This window comes from Athalia rosae, chromosome 7, assembly GCF_917208135.1.
Source record: "Athalia rosae chromosome 7, iyAthRosa1.1, whole genome shotgun sequence".
NCBI lineage: Eukaryota > Metazoa > Arthropoda > Insecta > Hymenoptera > Athaliidae > Athalia > Athalia rosae.
The window spans coordinates 4467795-4492956 of record NC_064032.1 but is presented as its reverse complement, the minus strand read 5'-3'; the positions used below and the strand labels follow the sequence as shown (position 1 = coordinate 4492956).

The window sequence follows — 25162 nt, the reverse complement described above, 5'->3', positions numbered from 1 at the left end:
AAAATAAACACGATATACGACATACTTTCGCAATGAAAAATTCACGTGCGATGCGCATTCTCGTTAAAAGTATACACGTGTGTATGTATATAGAAAATAACGTTACTTAATAGTTTGTTTAAAAGTAAAAAAAAAATAAATAAATAATCGTTACGCTCGAACGTAGTGCGAAGTATCGCAAGTGAAGTAAAAAAAATTTTGCCGACGCAGTTTTTTTCGAAAACACAATAGGTAAAATCGATCGATACGAATTTTCGGGACTCCGTACTCCACCGTCCACGTGCTGCACCGTCATCTCAACAAATTGATATTGAATTTTGGTGTAATCGTTGGGCGATTCCGTGACAATGGGGTGGACCCGTAGGGCGGTCGGTACGAAAAGGAAGCGTACGCAGTAAATAAAAAATGAAAATGAAAATAAAAAAAAAAATCAAAGTTGACACAGACAACGCGCGTGTCCCGAAGCGAACGATAAATTTCTCTGTATACGAGTGTCTTCTATAGTATAGTGGCCGTCGGTCGATCCTCTCGGGGGCCCACACCCAAAAAAAAAAAAAAAAAGCCGCCTGTACCAATATATGAACAACGCGCGAAATTCTAAACGCCCCGTATTAACCCATTGTTGTACCGTGACAAAATCGCCGGGGTGCGGTGGGGAACGTAGCGCGCGCGCGCGTGTGTAACGTGTAGTGCCCGGGACTAAACGTAGTCCCGAAAAGTCGAGTGCGTGTGTCGCGATACCCGCCGTGAGAAATCAGTTTTTTTTGCGGTTTATTGTTCCCGTCATAGCGAAGGGGAGTAGAAAATTCCTACACCCCGTGCTCCAGATTCGAATCGCTCCTTTATTTTCCATTTTCCATTTTTTTCGTTGTTTTGTTTTGTTTTTTTTTTACCCCGTCCTCGGCCGATCCTTGCCCGTGATATTTTAATCCGCGAGGATTTAGCGGACCCTTTTTCCATCGGGATCGGCATCGGAGGTTCGTCGAAGAAATACGGAGGGAGTTTCTGAGGAAGCTACGAGGAGCGGAGTGTATTTTACCTCACGGTTTCCGTACCTTTACCTGTCCGACTATGTTCGGGGGCAGGACGAATACCCCGAAGGAACGGACGGCAGGTGGGGACGCCCGCGTCGACGGGGGCTCCCCAAAAATCTCGAGGCGCGTTTCGTTTCGGAAGCGATCCGGCGAAATTCACAATCGACGGATAATCGCTAGCGATTGTTTTTTTACAGATTAAAATTACAGAGCTACCGTTATTCCAACGTCGGCGATAAAGGCATTCGGAAAAACACACGTTCGGCCGATAAGAAACACGACCTCGCGACGAAAATTAAAAATTGCGATAAACTCGACGTGCGGGAGTTGATCGATTTTCGGAGTTTCGCGTACCTGAGTGCACCTCGTCCTCCGCTTCCTCGGCTCGTTCCCCGTCGGCGAACAATATCGAGGTTTTTCGTGTCGGCGTGCGATCCAAGTTATCGAAATGACCCGGCCTCTGCTGATCGTTCATTGTTTCCGATCGCTCGACCTGATTGCCGTGAACTCCGTCATCGGCCGACGAATATTTACCACCGGTGTTCGGTCTGACCAACGCGCTCGAACTCCTCGTCAACTTGGTGCTGTGGGTCCTCCGAATGAGGCTCGTGAAGGTCCCGGAATTTTTCGTCTGAATTTTCGCGTTGTCCGAACACTTCGGCTTCGCGGTGGTCGTCGTCGCCGCCACCTTGCTACGGGGCGCCGGAGACTCCGTCCTCGGATCGCCGGCCGATAGTCCGTTGAATTTATTTTTGTAATCCTTTTCGAAGACCCCGTGACGGTTGGCGGGCTTGTCCTTCCGTTCGAGGTCCGCGAAGACGGCTGCGGCGGCGGCGGGGGCGACGTCCTCCTTTTTTTGGGGGTTCGACTGGAGGTCAGCGGAGGGTTTCCTGCCGGTGAATCTGCTCTGAAATTTCTCTATGGTCTTGAACGACCTGGTCCTTTCGATTTTTTTAACGCCGCCAGATTTCGGCTCGTCGGTTTGACTCTTGTGAGCGGGGGGAACGGCTGTCGCCGTACCGCAGGCGGAATATTTTTTTCCCGACGTAGTTTCGAATATCCTGGACAAGGACTGCACCTTGCCGCCGCAAGGTTCGGGCGCAGTTTCCACCTCCTGTCGTTTGTCGAAAGCGTTGACGGAGCTCAACGTACGCGATAGTACGACGCCGGGCAGCGGCGCGTTCTTCGTAGAACTACCGATCGGAAACGTGTTGCAGGTGAAGTTTACCGCCGACTCCTCCGCGGAGGACGACGTTGTTGTCGTTGCCCCCCCGGTCTTCGGTATCTTCGCCGAATGTCTCGACTCGCCTTCCAGAGACACGTAAAACGTCGATCTCCTCTTCGGGGAATCTTCGGCGCTCTCGACGGGGGCCAACATCTTCGATCGCCGACAATTTCTTCTTCCCCTCTTTCGATTTTTTTTTTTTCTTTCTTTTTCCCCCTCCCTCTTCGACCGCGTACTATTCGATCAACCGTGCGTCATGATAATCGCTGAATAACTTGATATCGTTCTTTTTTCTTTTTTTTTTTTGCTGCCGTATATCCTTATCACTTCACCGGTATGACCGTATCACCTGTCGTGTACGACATGGCGAAACATTCTTCGCGCACTCCTTGACGTTGACGATAAAAAAATTCAAGAAAATTGAATAACATTCACGTGCACCGGAACTTCTTTTCACCGCAATTGTTTTACAAACCGCTTCGTAAAGATTGGCCGAAGAATTGAAAGTGAAGGGAAGAAAAACCGATTTTTCTTGTTTTTTTTTTTCAACAAAGAATCGACGAACCGATCGAACGTGATCGAAGGCTTCGCGCGACGATCGATGTTCGGTGAACGGTTTGAAAATCGAAGAGAAGAGAAACTTTTTTTTTTTACAAAAAAGAAAAAAAACGAACGAATAAACACCAACCGCGTCTGTACGTGTTTCGGAATAACGATAAACGGGTACCACGCAGACACACACCGCCGACCCGTTCGTTCGCCAGCCCTGTGGATATCTGTCGGTTCTTACTGGCCTTACAGTAAAATTCCTACAACAGCACCGACTACGGTGGTTTCATCAACTAAGTTACACGCTGGTTTGCACCAACTGTACGCTACGTTCCACCGAAGTTCCACGGACATTCGAAGAGCAACACGGGCTCTGTTGTTACTGCATCATCGTTCGATCGATCGGCCGATTTTCGATTTTTCCCTCCACCGTCTCTTGAGGAGGTGCGGACAAAAATTTCGTTTCGTCGCTCTTCGATCTCCTCGGGATCTACGGAATCCGGGCGAAATTTCCGTCCCCCGTCTCGGGGTACGAGAGGTTTCGATTTACCGATGAATTTCGACCGTGCGACGATTCCATTCCAGCTGAAGCAGTCGGAGAACACGCACACGTCTGGCGATCCTTAGGAGAGCGAGGCGTGAAAAATCGCTTCGTTGTATGGAGCCCAGATGAGACTGACTGGGGGAGAGCACCAGTGTGTTCGAGCATCTCGCACTTCGTTACAAGAAACGTGTGATGAATGCAAGGAGTTTGTACAGCGAGTAAAACGTAGTCTACGCTCGGCGCGATAATGCCCGCTGCAGTTTATCCGGGTTTTCTAGCCTCGACGGATCCTGTTTCTTTCCTCTCGTTTCTTGCGTCGACCGTTTTGCTCCTTGTTCTTCTTTCTTTTTTTTTTTTTTTCCTCTTCATCTCTTCTCCCCGGAATCGTCTTCACATTTTTTTCGTAACACTTATCACCGATCGGCAACGACGACGATCCCCGCGCAACTTCCTCGGGGATCATCTCTCTCTCGTTTTTTTTTGTTTTTTTTTTTTCTTTTTGTTTTCTTCCAAAGAGCTTGTATCGCAAACGCGTGCTAGAGACGATAAGACGATTATAAGACGATTTTCGTACGACCGTCTGAAAGGATATCTGGAGACGTTTTATTCCCGACGCGGTTTAACGAGGTCAAATCAAGCGCGTATCTCGGCGTACAGTGAAAGTGTTCCGACACATACCGGTGTAGAGACGTTGTGTACCTGAAGAACCGGAGTCTGTAAGCGTACGATATATACAGATACCGAGCTGCCGCGTGTATACCGTAATAATTTGAAGCCCTAGTAATAACGACTTACGTATAATATTATACCTCGGAGTCGGACACCCGCGCCTACCGATCGTGGGAGCCGAAGAAAACGCAAAAGCGAATCTCTCTGCCGACGTCTCGGAAATCGAGGGGAACCGATGATACACCGGTAACCAAGTTTTTAGATTTTCAAATTTGTTTCTCTTTTTTTCTCCCTTTTTTTTTCTCTTTTTTTCTCTGATTCGTTTCGGAGTAAATTAGAATTTCATAGGGCTGAACTAGAATAAATAAAAAAAAAAAGAAAAAGAAAAAAAAAGTGGCATGAAAAATTCAGGTGACGTATTTATTAGCCCCGAAGTTGAATCGGCCGTTTATGTAGATGCGTGTTACATAGGGGAGTGTCGTAGATGATGTATACATACACATATAATATATATGAATAAAAAATGTATAAAAACTAGTTTGCATAAAGGTAATCCCCGTAGGACACCGGCTGGCATTAGTATTTCGGATTTCGACTGGACGCGACGAACGGCGAAGGGGTCAACTGGTACAAAATGTACGTACGTATGTACAGCAAAGTGACCGTCATTGTGCGACATCACATGTGTAACAACGGTGGGTCGTCGTCAACGAATGGTATACCAATGAAGTGTAATTTGATACGGGACAATGACAATGGGACAACTTGTGCGTCTATTTTATCGAAATATATACACACGTTACCTACGGTCACGTGAGCTTAGAATTGATATTTGGTCGCGTTGCAACGAGAGCCGCAATTTTCGCTTCGATTTAAAAATCTACCGATTTTCATTTTTTCGTTTTTCCAATTTTTTTTCGTACACACCTATGCCGCCTGTCGGCGAGACGTAAGGGTTATCGCGTCGTGTCGCACGATTCGGTTACTTCCTCTTCCTCGCTCGACTTTGCGGTATAAAAGTCTGCGCGATTGTGTTTATTCTAGTCAAACTCGATTTCCGTGATAAAAATAGGCTGAAAATAAACTAGACTAGGGGCGCGCGAGCGACCGCGGTGCGCCGAGAGACGGGGCTGCCCGCAACGGCGTCGACGTCGTAGGTATGAAAAATGAAAGCAAATGTGTAAAACCAGAACTAACCGACTTAGAGCTCGCGACACCGAAGAAAGGCTGAGAAACGCGGCTGTATTATATGTATATAAAAGTCCTCGTGTTACACCCGATTACCTCAGTTTATCTGAAAAAAAGCTGACAGTATTTCGGAGATACGAAACACACCCCGAGCAACAACACGTCGCGTTATAATCCTCTCCGTTTTTTACGTTCGTTTCGTTTCACCAAAAAAAAAAACAAAAAAAAAAAAGGTGAAGAAAAAAGTAACACCATCTTACCGCAGGCTCTTGAAAAATCAAAATTGAATTTGAGCAAAAAAGAGGGGGGCAAAAAAAAAAAAGGAGGAAATCTTTGTCGTAAAACAGCTAACCATCCCGTACAGCGGTAGTTAATACGATGCGGTTTACGATTAATAATTTATAATATTGTATCGGATAAAAACGATCCTCGTGCTGCAGGCAGGAAGTATGAAAGAGGAAAAAAAAAGGAAGAAAAAACGTGATCAGCCTTCCGCATCGCGCGGTACACAAAGCGATACGATTTTACATACGTCGTCGTACGTGAAATCGTTTCGTCACGTGCGGCGTTGAAAAGTTGCTCGCCCGCGAGAAGGGTTGCCTACCGCCGCGGCGTGTTTTTTTTTTTTCTTTTTTTTTTTTTTTGACCCGCACGAGATAACGGGGATGCAATTCGCGTGGATATATTTATTTTTCTTCGTTTATTTTTTTTTTTTCGTCCGCGAGAAAAATGAGGAATGTTAGTTTGGAGAGTTCGATCGAGTTCTCAAAATTTCGACACACCAATTATCGATTCCCATCGAATTAGGAGATGCGGTGAAAAAACGGCATCTGAAAATAGGTGTGGGATAATTAATTCTCACGAACTATCGAGGGTGAAATCGATCGGTCACAATTCATAGCTGATAAAATAGAATTATCTCGACTATGAGGCGTATTGAATCGATTATCGGAAGCATCGATTATACGCAGCCAACGGTAGAAGAAATAAATTACGGTAAAATAGATATAATTAACGTTTCAAAAAATTAATAAGACGAAAACCGGAATCGAAAAAAAAAAAATTTCGGAACGAGAAGAGAATTGAGAAAAAAAATTGCAAAGAAATAATGCGAAAAATTCGGCGACACGATTCGCATCCGACGTGTATATTATCCGTACGAGTTAATATCGCAAAACTGTAATGAATCGCGAGGGGGTCATCGTACTCGAGTAAAAATTCAACTCTACGTCAACGATAGGAGAATACGAATGATGATCGGTAAACTGCTCTGTGTCACGTTCAACGTGAAACCTACCTTATAAGTTTAGAATTACACAACCTGGAGAGAACACCGCGGTTCGCCATATACGTAGGAAAAATTATATTATGCAAGGCCCACATCGGAACGCGATCCGACGTGTGAATTTTAATTAACGCGAGTAAATACGTTCGGAGAATCGTAAAAAAATTCAAACGGTTAACGAGGTTCGAAATCCTACGAAACGATATCAAGATGTTTTCGATCCGATGATCGAGAAAAATTTGTCAATTCGTTCATCCTCCGTATCCGGTGGAGCAAAGATCATCGGCGATGTTCGAAGAAGATTTCAACGGAAGAAGGAAACGGATATAAAAAGCCGCAGATTCCTTTACTACCGACTACAGAGAGACAAACGTCGATAAGGCAAAGAGCGAACGGTGCACATCGACTTTTCAAAACAGAGCCAGACTTTATCGACGTTGAAAGGAATAAAAAAAAATAAATAAATAAATAAATTGATGGATTTTAAGAAATGACAAATAAATGATTCACGGAACATTTATGGGTTTGTTGAAAGAAAAAAAAAAAATTTCATTCCAAGTGAGTCCCGCTAATTTGGTATACGGAAAGTACGGAAATTTCTCGATTAATATATTTTATCCCCCTACAGCTACAGCTGCGGAGGTACGGGTGAAAGTATAATATTAAAAATAATATACTGCAGTCAGAAATATCGTATTTGCATGGAATGAAAGTTCGAACGAACGATAATAAACTTATCGCACGTCATATAACCTTACGCCGAACACGCCGTAAATAAAAGTATAAAATATTGGACAGAAAAAAAAGAGTTAATAAAACTAATTGAACGCATCGCTCATTTCGCGCGTGACTTTCACTGCGCTAATTAATCGAGCGCATAGAGAGAGAAAAAGAAGAAAAAAGAAATCTATTACCCTGTGCGTAAGTTCGAAGAAAAATTGATACGATAGCGACCGTATACATATATACACACCTCATCGATCCGCAGGTGTCGGAGTTGAACTTATACTGATTTTTCCCCGTTCGCAATTACAACCTATTTGAATTCCCAAGAGGTTAACGAACCAAATCGACTAGATGCAGGTGCGAATAAAAATCAATTCCACATGGGGGTATATCCCCATAATGTATGTATGTATAACGAGATATCAAGTCTGCACGGTTGGTATTTAGCGAAAATAAAAATTACAAACTAGAGAAATGAAAAAATAAAAAAAAAAAAAAAAAAAAGAAACGTATGTACCGTTGATCAGTAATTGTATATAACGGCTACGCTGTTTGTATATAGAACATGATTTTTTTTTTTCACGTGAACATGACGTTACACACACAGATATCACCGAACCCGCACTGCGGTGAACTGTAGCCACCGCGAGTTTGTAGATAATATTAATAATCATAACGACGAACCGCCACCTGCATCTCAGCCAGCAGCTCAGGGTTTTTATTACTCCGATGAAAAAGAAGATGGAAAAAATCTTCGAAGAAGAAAAAAAAAAAAAATAAAAATAACATCACTCCGTGGTTACATACGCTGCAGCAATTGGTAGAGTGAAACAGTACGGGTATAACGCACTATAAACGAAGGAGATACCTGATTCATGCTCTTCGTGATCAGCCCCTCGAAGACAGGAATGAAAACTTCTCGACAAACGTCTTCCGCCAGGCGACGAAGCCGCGTCAGCAGAAGTCGCGACGCTTTGCATCATGTTTTTTTTCTGTTTTTTTTTTTTTTTTTTTCTTTCGTCGCACGATCGTCGCAAACTTGTTTCTATTTTTTTTTTTACTTCAAATTTTCACCTCCTAGATTTTTACCACAGAGATGCGAAAAAAGTTTTTATTTCACCCACACGGCTGCATCGTTTGCATAATATTACACATTACATGGAACGTAACCAAACGAAACGCATCACTTTTTTCAACGTCTCCGAATCTACGGTTTTTTTTTTTATACAATTCAATCACTTTTCTTTTTTTTTTTTTTGATTAATGTAATTTGTGTCAACGACAGACAAAAAAAAAACAAAACATTCTTCAATGCTTCACACCCACATTATATATATTTATACGACACCTAGATTTTATGTAAATTGAAAAAAGAGAAATTCATACAATGTTGAAAACCACGAGACGAAATAAATAAAAAACCCGTGCTAACGTGGACGAATTTTCCGATCTCGAGAGAATAAAAAACTGTAAGAACCGCCCTACGCTTGTCAGAGGTTGAAGAGAATAAAAATTGAATAGAATAGAAAAAATTCCTTTCCGCGTTCTTTGGAAGTTAAGAGGTGAAGGGGTCGAGTGTGTCGAGAGTTTCAGTGCACACGACGAACAGATTACACATGTACCTGCCGCCGCGTAGCTGGGCCGCGTGAAAGTTTCATTGCAAAATTATTAACTTGCAGGTATACGTAAAATGAGTAAATATATATATATATATAAAATATACCGTACGCGTATACGATATACCCATGCGAAGTTGGTGAAAAAGTTAACGAAAACTTCCGAGAGCGCGAACGTCGTTGCGACAAACCGAAGCTCACCGAATAACGAATGAATCGTCGAAAAGTTATCTCCGCGGTAAAACGACCGACGATAAAGATCGAAACTTTTTGAAGGGATTAACTAATGGCTCGCATACCTACCTACGTAAGTAAGTACATGCGATAAGAAGAGATCCAAGGATCGCGGTTCGGGACACCGAGAGGACACCCCTTAAGCTCCCAACTTCATTCACCCGCCGCGATTTTTCAAAACAGACGAAACGCGAACAGCCGAAAACTTTCGAGTCCGTTCTATAACCAAGGACACTACGGACATAGAGATTAAAATAACGTCCGTGTCCTGCGGGACTCAATTATTCAACGGGGTTAATGACGAATAAAATGAGAAATCAGAAGAAATATAATGGCGACGGAAAATTGTCGGATTACGTAAATTGAGAGACGCTCGAGTAGCGGGGACGAGTGACTCGTTGTGCAACGACTTATTGTTCCGAGTATGGAAAAAAAGAAGGCGAATAAATAAATTTCATGAAAAAAAATATAGAAAAAAAAAAAAAACAACAACAACGCGAGGCAGGTACATGTGTATCGTTACACACGATCTCCGATCGGACGTTGGAATGAAATAATTGAATTTAATTGCGAGTGTCGGACCGCGGAACAATAAAACGACATTATTTCCCATATCATCGCGTACTACGTCCTATCATCCGTCACGTAACAGGAATTTCGTACGTAAAACTCATGGAACTAATATAAAACTTTACAACGAGGAAAAAAGTTTTTTTGCACGAGACAATTTTCCTTTCTATTTTTTTTGTTTTTTTTTTTTTTTCGTTCAACGAGTGCGACGCGGACGCATCGCGGAAAAGGAGAAAAAAAATATTGCATTTCACTTTCCCTAAATCTTTTCCTTTTTTTTTTTTTTTTATCACCCTCGTGTACGAATATTGTAACGTTAATTTACTGGAGATAAAGAAAAACAAAAAAAAAAAAAAGAGGAAAAAAGAAAGGGAGGGAGAGAGACGGAGAGATTATATTTTACAAAAAGGCGGAAGGATTCCCAGCCTCTTTGTCGTTGTTATCCACACCGGAAGTTGGCGTTGCCCCTACCTGCATGCCACTTCCTGTGTCCTGAACTGAGTCTCTTTGTCTTTGTTATTATTAATATTTTTTTTTCCCCCACCCCACCCCACCTTTTTATCGTAAACAATTTCCTCTATCTTTCTCCTTTTTCTCCGTGTGCGACGTACGGAACCGCAAAAAAATTAATATCGATAATTCAATCGATTGTTTCCCGTTGTATGACATTCGAATTTCGGGGATAAAAAAATTCCGACCTTTTCTTCGACGTTTGTTAAATTTTTTAGTTTTTACTCGATCTTTTCTTTCTCTCTCTCTCTCTCCTCTCTCTTCCGCGTGAGAAACTTTAAACTGCAGTCTCTGTAACCGGCAACGTGAAGATATTTCATTTTTTTTTTTTTTCTTTCTTTCTCACTTTTTCCGTTACTACAGAGTAGTAGGTCGTTAATATAAATATTTAAAGTACGCCTGGTGTACAGTATAAACGGTATAAATTGCTACAGATCTTGATCGTTAAAAAATATATACAACCAGTTGAACCTTTTAGGCAGTTGAAAGAAATTTTTTCTCGCTGTACATAAAAATTGAATATATATATATAAATACGCACATACCGTATTTATATACATAGCAGCTGACGACTGATTTAATGTGCAACGTGACGATTTTACTCAAATTATAATCAAACTTTTGCTACAACCTTGATAATAATCAATCAATTTTCGTATAGATTTTATCAACCGTGAATAAAAACCAGCTTCTATCCTACCGTGTTCTCGAAAAACAGATTTCAAAAATTTTCATCGAGCGTAACTATGAGAAGGGGGAGAAAAATAATTTGCGAATCGATCGACGGGGGTTAAAAATAAAAAAAAAAAAAAGAATTTTCAAAATCGTCGTCGCAAGTCGGTATCAATTATCATTATATTATATAAATTTGCTTTCGTTTCGGCTTCTCCACGGTTTGCTTGCGTTTAATTTTTTTTTTTTGTTGTTTTTTTTTTTCTATCCGCAGCGACGTTGACCAACAGCCCCAGCTGGTGTAAAATCGGTGTAAGTTACGCGAGTGCAGATAGTGAACACCTACCATATAACTTTGGAGGCGATATACTTTATCCTATCAAACGGTATAAATTATGATAAGCCTGCGGTAGTCGGTGGTGCTAGTGCTGCCGCTGCCGGTTTTGGTTGTAGAGCCACTCGAGCCGCGTCTCATTATTTTTGTATTTTATTTTATTTCGATATTTTTTATCCCCCTACCTCCCTTCCACCGCCATTTCGCGTTTGTATTAAATCAAACCCACGTATACACGTCTCGGCTATTTATAAACAAGAATATATGCAAACATACGTGTGGAGTTGTGTACAGAAAATCTATATATTTCTAGGAAGATAGCGTCGAGTTTCATGTCGGAGAAAAGAAATGAAATTGTTCGTTTTTCGAAAAAAAATTATAAACATCAGTAACGATAATCGAAATATGAAAGTCGATCGGTATGGAAGGAGAATCGACGTTGCTAAGCATCGATTATCGATCGCTAATAATATTTACACTTAGATCAGGTGACGATTGGATCGTCATTCGTTAGTCACTCCGTCTGGAGTGGAATTCTAATAATCAATTCCCAATCAACGGATATCGGCTGCCCCGTAAAATTAGAATAGCGATGAATTTGATTGATGTGGTTTTTTTTTTTTTTTCTTTGTTCAATTGCGCTTAAAAAATTAATTTTCGTGATATTTTCTTTTCGCCGCTAGCGGCGAAGCGTTGAAAAATGAAACCGCATGGAAAATACGCGCACCTATAAGTTGGGCCGAAAAAACACGTTATTAAGTTTCGTTCCCAGAGTCTGGCCTTCGCAGTTCGCCGGTCCCAAGGCAAGAAAGGCTTGTTTATCGTATCTGCACGACGAACTATAAATTCGATCTACTCTTCGATATGCGGGAATATAAATAAATTATGAAATATTACGACCGAACGATTGAACCGATTTAACGAATTCGTTGTAACATCGAATCCGCCCTCCAAGGGTACTCGAATCTGAATTATCCTTCCGGGATGTCCGCAGAGAATATATAAATATATAAAAAAAAAAAAAGGAAAATCGAAAAAAAAAAAAAACCGAGAGGATGCGGGTGAATTATATATTTATCGAGGCTAAGGGTTTCCCCGGTCGTTCGGTAAGGATATCCGTTCGCAGGTGCAGGACACGTCGAAAACTCGTACGACAAAAACCCTCTTCAACTAATCCCGACAGATTTTATCTACCTTACCGATACGCACTGCGTCGGTTGGTGGGTTCAAAAATGCGATAAAACGCCGAGGCGCAGAGCCGAAAAGAAGAAAAAAAATTTCTCCGGGATAAGGATTTTAAATAATCTTGGGAAAAGAAAAAAAAAAAAAAAAAAAACAAAAAAAGTGAAAGAACCAGGTTGAGGATGCCTCGCTTTTGCTCGGCGAATAATTTTTGGTAAATTTTTGCAGATTTTTTCCACGGAGGAGCTAATTGAGAACGGGACTGCAGCGTGTTGGAGGTTTACGTCACCGAGGAAGGATCCTACGGAGTTTAACGAAGTTCAGTTGTTTGATAACGGTCGGTGGCAAACCGTGGAGTCCGTGACACGGTTTAGTTAAAATTTGAATAATTTTCTTCAAGAACGACCTAAAGAGAGCAAACGACGATTCTGGATATACGTATACCTGCAAGTATATCATGTAAAACATTAAATTACACACCGCATATACATATATATATATATATATATATACATACAACTCGTCGTTTTAGTTTCGTCTCTTAACTCTCTCATGGAACGTCGCGTTGGTCAAATTACAAAAAGAGAGTAAAAAAGAATCTACACGTACATACGACGTACCTCTATACCGCGTAACATAAACTGCGGCTTAAAAATGACTCACTAACTAATTTTCACCGTCATTCGCATTTACGATACGCGACGTCGTATCAATAAGCGAAAAAAAACACCTTCGAAGTCACCCGACTTCGAAGATCGAGAGAGAAAGAAAGAGAGAGAGAAAAAAATCGACAAAAATTTGTCCTGCCCAAAGAATAACGAAAATCAAAATAATTCACGTCACTCTACAACTTCCTTATTCAGTTCTCTTTCAACCCCTCGAAGATCACCTCAATTTTTTACATTTTTTGAAAAATAATCGCCTGACAAAAATTCGGGGACGATTTATCGAAGGGTGGTTGCGTACGGGAGAGATCGTGCGGAAAACTAGCGCCGATCGACGCGGAATCCGGATTACAATTTATCGGTAAAAACGTTTCGCGGCCGCGGATATTCTAAATCGGTTCTGTTTTCGTACCGACCAACGCGTAACGCGGGCATCGTCGTAGCTTCCTTCGCGTAGGAGCAACCGAACCAGACTGCCGGCTAAAGTTGGACGACAGCCGCGCACTCGAACGTTTTACTTGTACACCCGGCAGTTCCAGATGCACGTGAACGCGTTCACCGATCGGCCGATTTTTTTAAACCACCGACGAACGGAAATTCGGACGAAAATTTCGATCGACCGAGTGGCAAAATTTTGGGGACGGAAATCCCCCCCCCCCCCCCCCCGTCTGTCTTCGAGGGATCAAATTTTCTGGGAGGGGGTTCGAAGTGCGCCAGAAAAATGGGTGCTTCGACTGATGGAAATTCATCTTGTGTCGAAACGAGTGAGTCAGCGGACGTTGAAAACGAGACGGTGAGACTGGAACACATCGAAGCGAGCACGCGAGAAGTCGAGAGAAACTCACGTATACACACGGTACGATAGAATGAAATGAGATGGAAGACCGTGAGACATTAAATTTCGCTTTTTCATGAAACCATGTCAAGTTTTAATTTGCTATTCCGCGTCCTCTTCCCCTTTTTTTGCTTTTTTTCTTCATTTTATTCGAGAGACGGAGGTACTCTGATTGAAAAAAATGGAAAAACGGACCGCGACGAACGGATCGGAGATGAAAATTCTGCGCGGAAAATAAAATGGAAAAAAAAAAAACAAAAAAAATCTGACGGACATAAATTTTTTGAAATTTATCAACGGTAAGTTTTTCACGGCTGATCGTCGACGGTTTCCTAATATTTTCATTCTTCGATCGTCGCTCCCTTGAAATCTCGTTCGAGGAGGATTTAAATTCCACGGTCAGAATATTGAGGCATCTCAAGTTTCGCCCGACGACCTCCAAGAGTTCGAGAAAAAAAATCTTCTGGTACGCGGTGCACCGAGATTAGCTCTATTAATAGCGCAGAATTAGATGCATCTATAGACGCGATCCTATGCGTTTGTTCACGTACGCGAACGTTGCCGATCGAATAAAATCGTTGAATTTTTCGCTCCGAAAATTCCAAAACTCCGGTCTCAATTTTTTCGACATTTTCTTAAGGGGGGTAAAAAAAAGAAAAAGGGTGAACAAAAATTTTTCCCAAAGTTTCACCGATTCCATATATTCCCGGTATCCGCGCCATTTTTACCGTAGACAATGCTCTCGACACCCGCATCGTCTGTTTTACACACGTGTACGCGCGGTTTATGTAAAAATCTAATATAATATTAAAACGTGTAATTCTTCGCAGAATAGCTGAATCGCGGTTATTTTTTAATTCATTTTTTCTTTATTTTTTTTTTTTGCTTTTTCTCCTACTATTCCGGAACACGTGAGGTCGTCGCGAGATGGGTTCGTTATTGCGATACACCACCCTCGGCTGTATAATAAAATTATCATCATCGTTATTACATTTCCACACGTCCCAATTCCCAACGTTCGCACACGTGAAAACAATGAGGATGATGGCGACGATGAACGTAAGTTACGCCACAAAACCACGCCGTGTGTATTATACACCTACAACGTGTAAGTGGATATATAACGATGTCCATAAAAATGGAGAGAAAGAAGATCGGGTAAAAAACGTCGCGAACAAAAAAAACACGAGAAGAAAGAAAGAAGATCGTCTCTCGCCACGCACCGAGTTTCGCTGAGCGACGAGAGCCGTTCAGGTGTCTGAGGTGGGTGGAAAAAGAAAAAAAAGAAAAAAAAAACAAGCGAGAAGATGAAAAAAAAAACATTCGGCGGTCATTTGGGGCAGGTCGCGGGGGTAATCCCGAGAATTCGGAACTTCAGAACTGACCTACTGTTAAAAATCGTTGAACAAAGTCGCGTCGAGGGGTGTTGCGGGTAGGTAGTGGTGAAAACGGAGAGAGACGTCGCCGCGGACTCGGCCAAAGTTTTGCGGCGGCGATATAAAACCGACCCAGAAACTACCGGTGGGGGGGGGGCTAGGTGAACGCTTCCTCCTCGTCGCATTAAGCTGGCTCGACGCCACGTCAAGTTCGTAAATACGGTAGAAAGAAAACGAGGAGAAAATGAAGAAGAAAAAAAACAAAAACAAAAAACAAATCTAAAAGCAAAATAAAGAGGAGAAACGAAAAATACGAACGGACAGAAACGAAGGACTTCTGGAACACTGGCTCGCCAAAATTTCAATTCCTCGCTCGAATCTATTCTGCATATACATATACCGGGCGACTGGGTACCCCCCGTGCAACGCCTAGATTTATCGTGAGAAAATAGATCAGATATTTTTTTTTTTTCCTACAGAAATATCGACGGAGTAATCGAACGGATAAATTCCAAGGGTGCGAGTAGAAGGAGAAGTTCGAATACCAGAATTGAAATAAAAATGAAGTACGAACTAGTTTTTGGAGAAAAAAAAAAAATAAATAAATTACGCCCGATTTTCGAGAAAAAAAAAATAAAAAAGCGATATTGGAATAATTCAAAGGCGGGTGATTTTACGCTGGGAAAATGTATCGACACCCCGCGCACAGTGCGGTTGCGACTGGCCGGTGTAACTGACCGGAAGTGGGTGACGGCGGGATATAGATTTGTATGGACAGATGAATAAAATAGATAGCCTCGAGTTGTTCGGGAATAGGTGGTAGTAGGTAGGTAATACCTCCGTGGAGCGCGCGCACATACGAAATGATTATCCGTGTGTGTACCGTTTATTATTCACGGCACGTGCTTTTTAATACTGTTATAGAAAACGGCAGCGCAGTGGCAAAAGCGACTGTAGCGGCGGGGGGGCGGCAGCAACAGCAGCAGCAGCAGCAGCTGCTCGCTGCATCTCAACACGTGCCTTCTAATTTTAATATTTGCATAATTATTGTGACCCCTCATTAGCACCGCGGGACGTAGATTTACAGGTACGTATCGGCGAACGAATTACGTCACGACACGAAAAAAATAAAATAAAAGAAATAGAAAAATAGAAACGAGAAGAAGTGGAATATTCTTACCTTCCAGAGTCTGGAGATAATTCGGATTTTGAGATTCTCGTGTATTCGGCGCGTTAAAACCTCTCGGCAATGACATTGATTTACACTCACCTGTAAAACGATCAAAGAAAAAAGAAGAGATGAGAATTTTTTATTTTACCAATATCTACACAGCAAAATATTTATGCAATTTGTTTTTTTTTTTTTCTTCTCGGTATACTCGCACACGTGTACAGGTATATGCGATGTAACGTGAATCTTATTGAGATTCCGGGCACGTCGAATCGACTCACGCGACGTATATACTCGTATATACATATATAATGTACGTACGATACGTACATACGTCACGTATACACTAGATATTACATACATATGTATATGAGTTGGTCGATGCTGCCAAACTGCAACTATCCATGTCGGGTAGATCTGTTGGATAATATTTATTTTTCATCCGGACAACATTCGACTCCGTAAAAAGTTATTCCGAAATGCACGTCTCTTAATCTTCGAGTGGACGTTGGATGAAAGATTAAAGGTGTTCCGAACACACTGGTGGTTCGTTAGATCGTGTTACGTTTTTTAATTTTAGAACTCTCTTTGATGACGATGAAATATAATAATCGTAACTACCACGATGAAAGCGTGGTCTCTAATTTATTTTTTTACATTTCATTTCCTTTTTTTTATTAGATACCTGAACCTCGCATCATCGATGAATAAAATGTAATTTCATCTCTTTCATTCGCCCTAGCTTTTCTCTTTCATCTCTAAATTTTCAACCAGTAGTAGTGAGAAATAATCAAATGAAAAAGTCAAGTGTGCGTAAAAGCGGTGTGAACAGTAGACGATGATCATTTGAAAAAAAAAAATAAAAATAATTATTCAACACCTGCGATCTTTCAATTTCATTGACGCGAAAGATTGCCTATAGAACGACCCGTACGATGAAATTTTACAACAACCTTGATGGAGCGAATCCACTGAAAAACTGTATCAATTGATTTCCTTGTTTTCAATTCCTTATCGATTCACTATCTTGGATGATGATGAGATCTAAATCCCCGTTATCTGATCTACGCTCGTCGTAAGTTTAAAGACAAAAGACAAAAGAAAAAAAAAAAACTGTGTTATTGAATGAAGAAATCTATAATAGATATTTCGTTTGTCTTGAAAATTTTATGATACCAAAAACTTACACTTCACTGAAATGTCAACTCTATCTCGTCCATTGAGTGACGCAAGACTAGAGTCCACTTTATCTTGTCCCTGCAAAGTACCCGATCCTCTTCTGGGTAAAGTAGCGGCGTGGCTCGCGAACGGTGCTAATTTGGATTTAATTGTAAGAAAATTACGCATATAAAACAAATGTGGTGTAATTCGAACTGTATGTGAGAAAAAAAAAAAAACTAAAGAAAAATGTTTTACGCAAGCGTTAAATGTATTTCATCATTTTCTTTTTCGCCCATTGAAATGTGAGGGATTTTTATTCGAGCAAAAAACGGTGCAGGATTGTATCAGATGTATCGACTATTATTTAACGAATATTTTCCGTTGTCCTTCTCATTGATTAATAAAAAAAAAAAAAAAAGATGACTCCTTTTAAATTTTCAAATTCTCACCCCCCTTTATAGAGAATTCAGTATATAACAATAAAATATATAGAGCGTGAGTATATGAGTAGGTAAATAGAGATAATATAAATCAAGGAAGAAACACATGTATCTAATCGGAGTTTCCCTAACAGTAAGTCGAATCAGATGACAACGAAGAATTGTGCGGTTTTTAGTATGAAATATAAGATTAATTATGGCAGGCATAAATAAAATTAAAAAACTGAAGAATTATTTAAAAAGAATAATGACGGAGAATTAATGGTAATTATGATAGAAAAAAAAAAAATAAAAAAAACTATGCCACATGTCTGTAGTAACGGGAAAATGTGATATTTAAACGGAAATACGTGAGACTATCAGCTATGTAGAATACGTATGGGGGCGGTATATAACATAACAATAATAATAATAACAACAACAACAACAATAATAATAATCTAATCTGTTTCTCGTCTCATTACTTTTGCAAAAGGTCGGAAACCTCGGTGTAAGTTGGTGTGCATTCAACTATAATATTATTGGAGAAAAAAAAAGAGAAATAAATAAATAGATAAAAAAGAAAGAGAAAAGAAATTTTTATATCTACTCGTGCTCACTTTAGGTATGATATGACCTAATTCCAAAGATATACCGCATAGCTTTTTACAAAAAATTAATTAATTAATAAATCGATCAATTGATTAATTGATATTGACTAATTACTCAGCTGCACTACTTTTCTATTATACGTTCGAATACCCCGTTCCTGCAACGATTATTTTATCATCTTATTTGTGCCGCCATTAAGCTCGATGATTTTAATTAATTTACTACAAACGGATCAAACGATTCTCGAAACGAATGATGGGGGAAAAAAAAAAAAAACGATGAAAGAATTATAACCTATGGTATAAATCGTAGCAATGAAAATTACGTCATGTGCTCAACGAGTGTGACGACTGTAACCGAAGACAAAGAAAAAATAATAAAAATAAAATAAAATAAAGATGATGATGATGAAGAAGAAGAAGAAGAAGAAGAAGAACGGACAATGATAATTACGCAAACCAGTAGGTAGGTAAATGGATATGTATACCTACGAGATATATATATAATACATATACACACGATGTGCAGAGTATTAATTTTCCTCCGAGGGTGCAGCAGCGTATACATATGACTATCGCGAAATAATGATCCAAGTACACATCAACGTTTACATATACGAAGTACCTACTGTATATTATATTATATAGGGGAGTTGAGCACTTTCTGTTTAGCTGCACGACAGAAAAAAAAACAAAAAAAACAACAAATCAGGTTAAAGAACGGGATAAACTGCAGAGAAAATTAACCCCCCCCCCCTATCGAGGAGTGAATTTTTTTTTTTGTTTTCAAACACTCGACGTACCATGCGTGTACATGAATCTCGTCTATTTTTTTTTTTTATTACAGAGAAAAATTTCTGACCCTCCCATTTATCCGGATAAAATTTGTCACGGTCGGGTCCTGCGGTGAGCTCAGATACATTAGTCACCGCTCTAATTATCACGTGAATTCAGCGAGTTACATTTGCGGTATTACGTTCAAAATTTTGTGTAACATAAGTTGGTCATTTTCTACGAAAATTCTGTGCGTTCGTTCGATTGTGTGGGTGTTAATTTTTGTTTTTTTTCTTTATAACGTGGACATGCGAAAGATGAGAAACAAAAAAAAAAAAATTGTACAAAATGAGATCGATGGCGAATAAGAAATTGAAAAAATAATTTAATCGTGCGGCTCGTGTTTTTTTTTTTGTCGTTTTCCTTCGTGTTTCTACTCACGCATATCGTACACTTCGTCCCCATTCGGTATGACGATATTGGAACTTTTCTTCTTCCTTCTCATGATCGAGTTCCATACCTTCCTTCGGTTCATTTTTACACACAAAAAAAAAAAATAACAAACAAACGCACAAACGAGCGAAGCTTTTTATGGTTTCGTTTTTTTTTTTTTCTAAATCTTCAATTTTTAATTTTTAGTTCGAATCGCTTCTCGCGGATCCGGTGGAGAAATTGAGGAAAAAGTGATTTTTTCGTCGGTCGCACAGCCGAGTGCGATGGGCGATCACCGTGTAAGATACGTTGATAGAATAAATACGTAACTCGATGCTAATCGCCAACGAAGGTCGCCGGATTAATGATCACACATTCAACTAACCTAATAAAAGTCGTACTTATTGTATACGTAGGTAGAAAAATTCCTACCGTCCGTATAATTAATGTAGTTATGACTAATGCCCGCGCCACACGAATGAGTTTTATACGAGTGTGTGTGATATTTTTTTATACAGTTTTTTTTTTTTGTATTTTTATCTTTTTAATTATTCTTATTGCGAAGTAAAAAACACAAGTTTTCCAGTCACTTATATGTTTAACTAAATCATAGTTTTATCGTTATTGGAAAATTGACTTTTTCATAAAAAGCAAGGAACGGTTTAATTCAATAAAATAATTCATCATCACGATCGCACGATAATCGCACTAGTTTTGAACCGAACGAAAAAATTACAACACATTTTTCATATCACAATTTTGAACATCGAAAATAAATTAACCAACACTCGCGCGTGTTCCACGTGTCGCGTCCAACGACTGTGGACTCGTACAGCAGCTGTACGCGAAAGGCAAAATTATTTGCACAAGACTGCGAACGAAAAAAAAAAAAAAAAAAAAAGGAAAAGGAAACTCCGTACTCGATAAATCGTTCTTCGATATTCGCTCGGTAGACTGCGGGTCGTCGTTTATAGTTTGGAATCGCGACTGGAGCGTGTCGTTGACGAAGACGACGACGACGGGGTCGTTCGACGTTTATGGTAACGAAGGAAAATAGAAGGGGGATGTTGCGGTCGTCGCGGTATATTGATAAAAGTCTTCTTTCCGACGTCAACTGAACACAATTATCTCGTACGTGAAGTATGCACAACACACGCCGCGGCTACTACGAATCACGTAGGTACATATAATACAATAAACCGTGCAGTTGTGTTTCTCGTCGTCGCGCGATATGTGCAATAAATTTTTACAAACTTCCGCCTCAGAAACGAAATAAATTATGACGAATTGCCGATCGTCGAGTTCCCGACACAGTTTCCCGATCTCCTTATATATATTCTTCCAAACGTCCCGTTAACGCGCGTGGTGCTCCAACAATTTCGTCGAACGAAATTCGCGCTTTTCGACAGCCGATCAATCGATTATTACCGGGCGCCAAATAAAAAAAAAACAAATATATATATATATATATATATGCGAGAAAATTGTACTTTTCGTTAACACGTGCAACACAGCGTACATACATGTACATATGTGTAAGTACGAGTATATAAATGGCGGACTGCGCGAGCGTTCGAATTCGATGCGACGACTGTCAACAACTATAGTCGTCCGCAAACTGATGCGCGGGTTACACACTGCCATGGCTATGATATTTCTCCGCATGTTTGTGTGCCATGTGAATCGTATCATTGTACATCACGTTATTATACGTGTAGCCATATTGTACTGTACGCGTTATGTGTTATTATACGTATATGTATATGTATATACTATATACACATAAGCGTGGTCGTGAGTCCGAAAGAAATGGGCGCTGCAGCGGTGATCCAGACGTCTTCCGGTAATAAAAATTATTGTACCAACCACCGACTCGCGCCCCTCCCACCCCAGAACCAAAAAGAACGAAAAAAAAAAGAAAAAAGAAAAAAGAAAATAAATAATAATTTACCAAGAAAAATTGTTATGTACCCGATGAAGCGATGTGTATACGCGTATAGGTCAAGATTTCAAGTTTTCGAGTTTTATCACCGCAATTATAAAAATTATAATTATTTAACAACATTTTTTTCAAAGTACATGAATTTTTTTTTGAATTATATCATTTATCACCACCGTACAGGTACGAGCGCCTGGAAAGAACGTGATGTCCGTTCGTTCCTCCGTATGGTCAACTTCGCGAATGGCTTGATATCGTGCACACGTGCAAACGTCAGCAAGTTGCACACCGCCGACGATTCGGTAAGAGAGCCAAAGTTTGTGTATTTTTCTACACATCCGACTCGCGCGACGGTGAGGCCGGGAAGCGTGAAGGGAATTCGATATCGTTAAAATGATATTCAAATCGAGAGATGACGAGCGTTGTCACGGTGGAAAGAATATTTTTTACAACGCGTTCGAGCGCTGCATTCGAACCTGCACGGTATACATCGCAGGATGTGTGGACGGGGAGAGACGGGAAAAAAATGAAAAATAAAATAATAAAATAAAAAAATTAAGACGAGCACCGCTCAATTTTTTCGACTTCCATATATATACGCGCTCGCGGTGGTAAGTGTAAACTATTATTAGTCACAGTGTATGCAATAAGTAGACGAAGACCCGGTTAGTGAAGTAAAAAAGGGTAACGAACGGGAACGCGAACGCGAAGAATAATAAAAATCGTGAGAGAAAAACACTTATAAAATGAGGAGAAAAAGGTAAGAAAAGAGCGTTTTCTCGCGCAGTGCAGTGTGTGAGCTACTGTAAGTAGCTACTGCACGCCGCGCGCAACCCCTTTTGGTTAATTAGGTGCGAGAGATAATTAACTTTTAAATAAGCACCGCAGTCACTTCCTGGCTTTTTGACCGACTCCCTACATACGGCGTATCCAAAAGTTTCGTGTCTTCTCCGTGTGTCTGTTTTTCTTGCCCCGTCTCACCCGAGAGAGAAGAGCGCCGCGTGCGATGCTGCGCTCGTTGTGTAAACAGTACAGAGTGTATGTAAATCTCTAGTGCAATGGGTTACCGTGGTTTGTACATTCGTACGAGAGGGCGGGAAGTGAAAAATAAAATACACTTACTCAGAAACCGTTTTCGGTTGAAATAAAAAAAACTTCGGAAACAAAAATCGTATTTCTGATATGCCTTAGACTGTTGTGAGATTGAGATTGGATCGAGTTATCGCCATTTTGTTCCTCCAAAAAAGTAAAATATCAAGGATATCTCGATGGGAAAAATTCGTAGCTCAATTTGACCGACGGATTCAGGTTCCTGAGGTCAAAATACGTTGGAGAAGTGTCCCATGCAATCGATTTTTAAAATACTTAATTTTTGGCCCAAAATTTACAAAAAAATCCAAAGGGAGTTTTTTCCCCTTGGAGTTTTTTCGATTTTGGGGACAAAAATCAATATTTTTTTTTTTTTTTTCAATTTATTTTCAAGTATTTTGAGCCCAGGAATCTGAGTAATAAATAATGGATCCGCCAGCTGATTGGATAGATCAATCCTAGAGAATAGAAGAAAATATTTTTGCGCTATTATCCTATGAAGACACGGTAGGTAACTCTCCCTGGCGACGAGCGCGTCAAACTGGACCATTTTGTTTATAACAATTATGCTCCAGAAGTCGGCAATGCAGAATTCTCCTCGCAATCTCCATTTCACGTTTGCAACAATACTTTTCACAGGTCGGTAACACGTCCTACGATTTTATTTATACGAAAAAGCAATTTTTTTTCACACGTCGATAACGCGAAATTCTATTCGCAACTTCGACACCTTTGTTTATAACAAGTCGGTAATGTAGAAACTCCTCCACCACTCGACTGTGTTGTATCATAACGGGGGAGAGAAAAAAAAAACAAGATCCAACGACCGACTTGACACAGTCTTCCGGTTGGAAAATGTCGACTTTTCAGCGTTAAATGCGGAAGAAAATTCTCGCAAATTTCGCGAATCGCCAAAACTCCTGACTACACGTACATCGCGTGAAGAAAAAAAAAATATATATATACTCGACGTAGCTCCGAGGGATCGATGAAAATCAAATTTTTCTACTCACCTATCGGAGAAGCGGTGTTCGCCTCCCTGAGGCTGACAGTTTCCGGTTCAACGCCCGCTTCGTCTTCTTCTATGAGCGGGGGTGGCGGAAGTGCGGTCCTAGTTTCGTATCCCCAATGTTGTCGGAAAGCACGAGCACCACCGTCTAGACGAACTCTGGGAAGTTCCACGAACATAGCGTCGCCGAGCTGAAAAACGAGTCGATCGTATATTCATGCCGAAAATATAAGCTGTAATACGCCCCCCGCGTACAAAGCGCCATAAAAATAACCCTCAATATGTCCGGTCCGATTTTGATTTCATTTCTTTCTTTCTTTCTCTCTTTTTTTTTTTATTTATTTTTTATACCAAAAAGCAAATATCAATTTCCACCGTACACGCGATATTCACGGTATTATATCCGAGTGCACTTACGTATCCCCTCACGACATCCATGTTATAAGAGGTGGATCGAGAACCGGAGGGGGGAAAAAAAAAAAAAATTTACATGTTCCAAAAGAAGCGGAAAGAAAAGAGACAATTTGCAAAAAAAGAAGAAGTTTGGTTTTCGATCGTCGGTGTGACGTGTGGTTTGAATAAACGTCGGGCTTCGAACGAGATTATAAACCGGAGACACCGAAGACTATGGAGACACTGGAGTTGTCTCTGAAAGTTGTTCTTGTAAAAACGTGTGCGTATATATATATATATATATATATAATGTAGTCCTATATAAATTGACCTGGCGACACACGATGACGTCACTAATTAAGAAGTTCATTGTATGACGTCATTATTCTTCCTTCATCTCTTTTATAGGCGTACAGGGTGTAAGTCGTCGACACAATGAACCTTGCACGAACGTCGTGCCAATACCCCCCCCCCCGTGTACATCTACGCGTGCTTAATTAGCTCGAAATCTGAACCACTGATTGACTCCTTTTTTTTTTCTTTGGAACAAAAAGTGAAAAAAAAAAAAAAAATACGTGTTTAAAAATTTCACGACTCTCACAGGGACCACCAGACGCGTCGATGACGAGATGTACCCAACGTGACACACGCTTGCGATAATTCATTTCCTACTAGTTGCGTAAATAATGTCAAATTTTTATTTTTTAAATTTTATCACCATTAACATAATTACGTGTGCGAATTTCGCGATTGCACAATGCGAATGAATATTAAGAAATTGCGGTGTGAAAAAAAAATTCCTTTTTTTCTTACTGAAAAGTGAATTTTTCTCGCTCTCTTTTTTTTGCGCGTTTGTACGCAGAGGCGAGAATTTAATTAAAAAGAAAGTGCAGTGAACGTTGCAGTGGAAGAGATACGGTGTTAAGAAAGAAATGTGAGAGTGCAGGTGA

At 40.4% G+C, this 25162-nt stretch overlaps 1 protein-coding gene and 1 long non-coding RNA gene across 15 annotated transcripts in view; one reads left to right on the top strand and one right to left on the bottom strand.

Annotated features, from left to right (window-relative positions):
• The window catches only part of LOC105693112 (ras GTPase-activating protein raskol), an 86521-nt gene that overhangs the window by 25119 nt on the left and 36240 nt on the right, over positions 1–25162 (bottom strand). For 7 of the 14 annotated variants that reach the window (XM_020854593.2, XM_048658940.1, XM_020854620.2 and 4 more), the window contains 2 exons: positions 23824–24010; positions 16395–16484 (listed from right to left, as the gene is read on the bottom strand). In XM_020854593.2, the coding sequence (XP_020710252.2) occupies positions 16395–16484; positions 23824–24010 (277 nt within the window). Of the gene's footprint in view, positions 1–1388; positions 4307–8088; positions 8233–16394; positions 16485–17572; positions 17699–19791; positions 20318–23823; positions 24011–24236; positions 24273–25162 lie in introns of those variants that run through there. The other 7 variants (XM_048658943.1, XM_048658942.1, XM_048658944.1 and 4 more) reach the window with 7 other exon arrangements.
• LOC125501858 lies at positions 15901–17477 on the top strand. Its single transcript, XR_007279635.1, has 3 exons — positions 15901–16040; positions 16139–16301; positions 16402–17477. It is a non-coding gene; the product is annotated as an uncharacterized LOC125501858 (long non-coding RNA).